This window comes from Copadichromis virginalis, linkage group LG9 (assembly GCF_057382275.1).
Source record: "Copadichromis virginalis isolate Kocher_CV1m ecotype Utaka linkage group LG9, C_Virginalis_male_GT1.1, whole genome shotgun sequence".
NCBI classification, from domain to species: Eukaryota; Metazoa; Chordata; class Actinopteri; order Cichliformes; family Cichlidae; genus Copadichromis; species Copadichromis virginalis.
The window spans coordinates 18,003,349-18,009,348 of NC_140626.1; the positions used below are offsets into that span (position 1 = coordinate 18,003,349).

Genomic DNA, 6,000 nt, shown 5'->3' on the forward strand with positions numbered 1-6,000 from the left:
ACTATTACTGTGCATAATTATTAGGCAACTTAACAAAAAACAAATATATACCCATTTCAATTATTTATTTTTACCAGTGAAACCAATATAACATCTCCACATTCACAAATATACATTTCTGACATTCAAAAACAAAACAAAAACAAAGCAGCGACCAATATAGCCACCTTTCTTTGCAAGGACACTCAAAAGCCTGCCATCCATGGATTCTGTCAGTGTTTTGATCTGTTCACCATCAACATTGCGTGCAGCAGCAACCACAGCCTCCCAGACACTGTTCAGAGAGGTGTACTGTTTTCCCTCCTTGTAAATCTCACATTTGATGATGGACCACAGGTTCTCAATGGGGTTCAGATCAGGTGAACAAGGAGGCCATGTCATTAGTTTTTCTTCTTTTATACGCTTTCTTGCCAGCCACGCTGTGGAGTACTTGGACGCGTGTGATGGAGCATTGTCCTGCATGGAAATCATGTTTTTCTTGAAGGATGCAGACTTCTTCCTGTACCACTGCTTGAAGAAGGTGTCTTCCAGAAACTGGCAGTAGGACTGGGAGTTGAGCTTGACTCCATCCTCAACCCGAAAAGGCCCCACAAGCTCATCTTTGATGATACCAGCCCAAACCAGTACTCCACCTCCACCTTGCTGGCGTCTGAGTCGGACTGGAGCTCTCTGCCCTTTACCAATCCAGCCACGGGCCCATCCATCTGGCCCATCAAGACTCACTCTCATTTCATCAGTCCATAAAACCTTAGAAAAACCAGTCTTGAGATATTTCTTGGCCCAGTCTTGACGTTTCAGCTTGTGTGTCTTGTTCAGTGGTGGTCGTCTTTCAGCCTTTCTTACCTTGGCCATGTCTCTGAGTATTGCACACCTTGTGCTTTTGGGCACTCCAGTGATGTTGCAGCTCTGAAATATGGCCAAACTGGTGGCAAGTGGCATCTTGGCAGCTGCACGCTTGACTTTTCTCAGTTCATGGGCAGTTATTTGGCGCCTTGGTTTTTCCACACGCTTCCTGCGACCCTGTTGACTATTTTGAATGAAACGCTTGATTGTTCGATGATCACGCTTCAGAAGCTTTGCAATTTTGAGACTGCTGCATCCCTCTGCAAGATATCTCACTATTTTTGACTTTTCTGAGCCTGTCAAGTCCTTCTTTTGACCCATTTTCCCAGCGGAAAGGACGTTGCCTAATAATTATGCACGCCTGATATAGGGTGTTGATGTCATTAGACCACACCCCTTCTCATTACAGAGATGCACATCACCTAATATGCTTAATTGGTAGCAGGCTTTCCAGCCTATACAGCTTGGAGTAAGACAACATGCATGAAGAGGATGATGTGGACAAAATACTCATTTGCCTAATAATTCTGCACTCCCTGTACTATGCTTGCAGGGCATCTGAGGGGACTAAAACTTATACATGTGCCTGGCTCTTCCTCAGCTGAGTTGTGGTGCTGCCTAGTATAAATAGCTCGCAATTAAAGAAGAGCTCAGGTTTCATTCCCCCTAAAAATAGGAGCTTTCAAAGGCATCATCTTTTCATAATGGAGACAGAATTATGAAATAAGTGACTGAAAATTATTTGGGGAACATTGATCGATTTATGGTGAGATTTTAATATATTTAACCATTAACAACAACAGGTGTCAGCTGAGTTAGCAAATAAATAAACAAGAATTAATGTCAACTCACAAGGCTCACTAAGATCACTATTGTCAACTGCTGTCTTGGATTCATACGAATGAGTTTAAATGTTGTAATCATCAGCATCCAAAGCCAGTAATATAAGAGCGTTCAAGTGCATATTTTCAGTCATTTGCTTGTTAATAGCCTGAGTGGCTCCATATTTCATTGGTTTACATATTTGCCCAACAAGAATCTGTACCATTTCTTTAGGATTGTAACAGGATATCTGAGGTTTCAGAAACCTCCAAAATCAAACATGTAGCACTATTACTACAATTAGATCTCATCTGAATAAGAAAGCAGCTCAACAAGTTGTGCAGAATTATATGTGTGAACATACAGAAAAGCTTTCACTATTGTGCTGCAAACTTGGTAGCCCATGACAGACCTTTTTTAGTGATAACTTTTTCTATTAGTACATTCCTACTGCTGGAAAGATTAGAGCTTGAGTATGTGTATAGTATGTGCATAGGATAAAGGGTGCAAAAAGGAAGAAGTACCTCTACAAAACACAAAGTTACTGCATTCAAAATATTACTGAAGTACAGAAGTAGAGTCAGGTATGTATTGGATTAAAAAATATAAGCATATATACCCAACTGCTGTAATTTTAGTACTTTAGTATAACTTTGAGACATCTATCATTTGTATGAACCTATTTGCAAAAGATAAGTCATGATGTAATACGAGGCTACACGTTTACAAGTAAATTACTGACTACTGAAAAAAACCTACTAGTGTTGCGAAATCACAGTCCAGGGTAGTAATGCTGCACAGTCATGCTGCACTATAACAGTGATCTCACTGCATAGCTTACAATAAACTTACAACTGTTGTAACACAACAGTCAGGAACCACTCACAAGCTATTACGCAACTTAACCCCTGATTTAATAAAAACATATTATTAGTGCTAATGAATCAAAGCATATGGTGTATGAGGAATTAACATAGATTACTTAGCTAAAAGTACTCTGATCATACCATAGTCTTGCAAGCATGAGTCTTATTTATCCTACCTTCTGGAGTATGCTGCAGTGTATGTTAAGGTTCAGCTCTTGCTTTATGTCTATAGTTTATTCTACAGTGTGTTCACACTGTGGTGGAGATAAAATATCTTGAGTAATTTCAATTTAAGTTAAATTGAAGAAGTTCAGTTTAACCTCTTTTTTCACTTTTTATTTCGACACTTATGTAGTAACATTTTTATTTACCACTTGTGTACTTACTTCGAATATTTGTTTATATTCCATTTTATTTTTATCATTGTGTATTGGTACCTCTTCCGCCATCAAGATTACATGCTACCCAAACACCAATACAGGTACGTGTCTCATCATGTGACCACCACAACCAGAATTACTGTAAGAACAAAAAAAAGCTTTCCCGACACCAATAAGGAAAAGAAGAATAGTCTGCATGATAGATAGATACAGTTTTATATGAGCTGCTTAGTTAGTTTTAATAATAAAAAGTTTTCGCACACTTGCAGTTAGAAGTCTGACTTGTGCAAACCTGCCCTCCCTCTTGTGTAACTTTCCTGTGAAGTACCTGCATCATAGAAACTGTCCAGTACTGATGTTTCTCCAAAGTCCAACCTTCCGAAGGTGACGGTGGTGAGCAGGGCGCTCTCCGAATCACAGGCTCTCTGCAAACACTGCAGCGCTCCGGACTCCGGGCTGCTCGCCATCACCGACTTAAGCCCATCGTTCAGGACGTAGACGACCCGCAGAGAGCGCTGCTTAGTCGGTGGACTGGGGCTGGACACGTCGCCCCTCTCTCGGTCCCGCTCCACCACACACACCCCAGCTGTGTGGTCTCCCCCCATGTCCGACGCCGGTGCGCTCTGCCCGGTTTCCATATCGAGAACCTGGAAAGTGACTTCTTCTCCGCTTGATATCTACCACCCTCTTTATTCTCTTTGCGCCTTTCGTTTTCTCCTCCTCTCGCTCTCACTGGTGACACACCTGTCCTGGCATGAGAGCACGTCTGAGTCTGTCTCCTTGCATCTCCGCCTCATTAACTCATATCATCTGACGATTATCTCGCACCAAGACGTCCGCTTCATCCAGACTGGATTTGACTGGATCCCCGAGAGAGAAAGAGAAGGAGGAGGAGGAAATGTGGTGAGAAAAATACACTCAGAAGTTGGAATATTCCCTTTTGGCTCAGCTGTACTCTGGTATGAAGTTTTCCACTGGCGAATAAACTCTGGTCCTGTCAGTCTAGGAAACGTTATCAGAGTGTTCCCGTTAGTCTAAATATATGACAGCGTGACCTTTTGGTCACCTCCTCTGCCCACCGCGTAAATAAGCTATGTTATTCTCAGTTATGATTTCAAACAGCATAGAATATCGTGTGATGTGACTGTTTTTTCAGCTTTAGTTATCCTTCTGGCTCCTTCTAAGTTTCTCTCCAGAGAAGAAGTTTGTCTGATTTCCAAATATATGCCCAAGATTTAAGTAGTGGCCAATTAGAGAGGACTTTGTGCACTTTGTGAGAATTATATGTGCACGGCCTCCTGGTTAGTCTCCATTAGGGACTAGTGCCGTCTTAATGTTTAACCGCAGAGGCTGTCAGAGGCCATTCATCACATGACGGAGAGGACAGATGCAACAGATACACGTCTTCCCAAATTAGCATCATTAGATAACAACTGGCTATTGGTTATGAATGTTTCTTTAAGGATCCTAATTGCCGTAACATTAAGTGTAATGTTAGAGTTACTGTGTTTTATAAGTTGTGAGATTATTATATTATCTTATGCCACGTATACCTCTAATTAAAGATTGTGAAATCATTATGTAGTTTTAGGTTGCATTTTACTCCTGACTTAGAAGGAGGTTGCTGATTTATTGTGAATGAATTACATTGTTTTATGATGCATTATACTGCTGATTTATAAGAAATAGTGTTTTCAGAGAATCATGGCCTTATTTGTCTGATTAGAAAAAACAGAACATACTGCACAGGAAGCCAAGGTCATAACTTAGGCTAACCAAGAGAGAAAGAACGTGGATGTTTAGGTTTTATGACTTTGGAGGGGTGCTGAAGCTATAAGCATGTGAGAAACGGTGAGATACTTCGAGATCTGGCGGACACCCAGAAGTGTTGTATGGAATAATGAGAATTGTATGGAATAAAGAGATTGTTGATTGAGCATTGTTATACACCGAATGTTGTTCTTCCTTCAGCCCAAAGATCAAACATTTGGGTTATTTAACAAAGTTTAGACAGAGATTAATCATTTTGATAATCTAAATATCAACAGACCTACTTACTTAAGGAGGGAAGTAACGGTCCTGGTGTTCTGTCTCCTGTCCTCTCCCTGCTGGCCTCCTCTATGATGTTTGACTTATAATTAGATCTCTTTTCTTTCAAGTTTCTCTGGTTGAGTTAATGAGCTGGAGGACATCTCTTGGTAGTTCATGTCAATAGGATTCTTTGTTCTTGTTTCAAATGTGTCTGGTAGTTTTATTTTCACAATTTTATTTCTGCTAGGTTTAGTTAGGCAGTGATGTTTGTTTAGGTCAGAGGGAGAACACCACATCTTAATTTTTTAATTCCTTGGGTGCAGTGGTCTTCTGTTTGGTGTAAGTATTGAGTTACAATCAATGCCTTTTTTTTCTTTTGTTTTTCTCTTTGAGATCAGTAAATATTAAGATTTGATCTCCTTGACTGTTGTAGCAACCTGAAGTTTAAAACAAGTAATAAATGAATCTAGTGCAGTCCTCCTGTGTAGAGCAGCGCAGGCTTGGACTATAGATACATGCATGGTGAAACAAAAGAAAGAACTATACTTATGATCGATGTGTAGTAATAAATGTATTCATTTCTATTAAGTTGGACTAAAAGCATACATGCTATCTCTGTTAAGTCTCTTTTTAAAGCTGTTATAGATGATTTATTCACCACATGGGGTCAGCAAATTATGGAGCTCTGACATTAATTCATATTTTGTATTTAGTTCTGTTTTGGTCTTTTTACAGTATGCCCATGATGAAAGAATGCTCCATTTGCCAGTATTTTCCATCCACCTGGGATAAACTGCCTGTGATTGCTTCCACTTGTCCTATTCCCCTTGCCTATCCAAGCTGCCACAGGAGCTAGGATAGGCATCCGTCTATCACTACTTGTGATAGATTAATTACTGTCGAGGGTGTACCCCACCTCTTGCCAAGTAGCAGATGGGATATGCTCAAGCTCCCCACAACCCTCAACTGGATAAGTGGAAGAAAATGGTTAGGTGGATGGAGTACAGAAAGAGCTCCAGAATTGAAGGACCTGCAATAGACTGCCAACCTGTCTAGGG

The 6,000-nt window shown here is 40.5% G+C and overlaps 1 protein-coding gene across 4 annotated transcripts in view; it reads right to left on the minus strand.

The window, feature by feature from the left end:
• The window catches only part of map3k15 (mitogen-activated protein kinase kinase kinase 15), a 28,297-nt gene extending 24,270 nt beyond the window's left edge, over positions 1–4,027 (minus strand). For 3 of the 4 annotated variants that reach the window (XM_085467996.1, XM_085467995.1, XM_085467994.1), the window contains exon 1: positions 3,240–4,022. In XM_085467996.1, coding sequence (XP_085324122.1) covers positions 3,240–3,549 — 310 coding nt within the window. In that variant the 5' untranslated portion in view covers positions 3,550–4,022. Of the gene's footprint in view, positions 1–3,239 lie in introns of all 4 variants that reach the window. The other variant, XM_085467997.1, reaches the window with a different exon arrangement.
• Between the last annotated feature and the right edge of the window lie 1,973 nt (positions 4,028–6,000).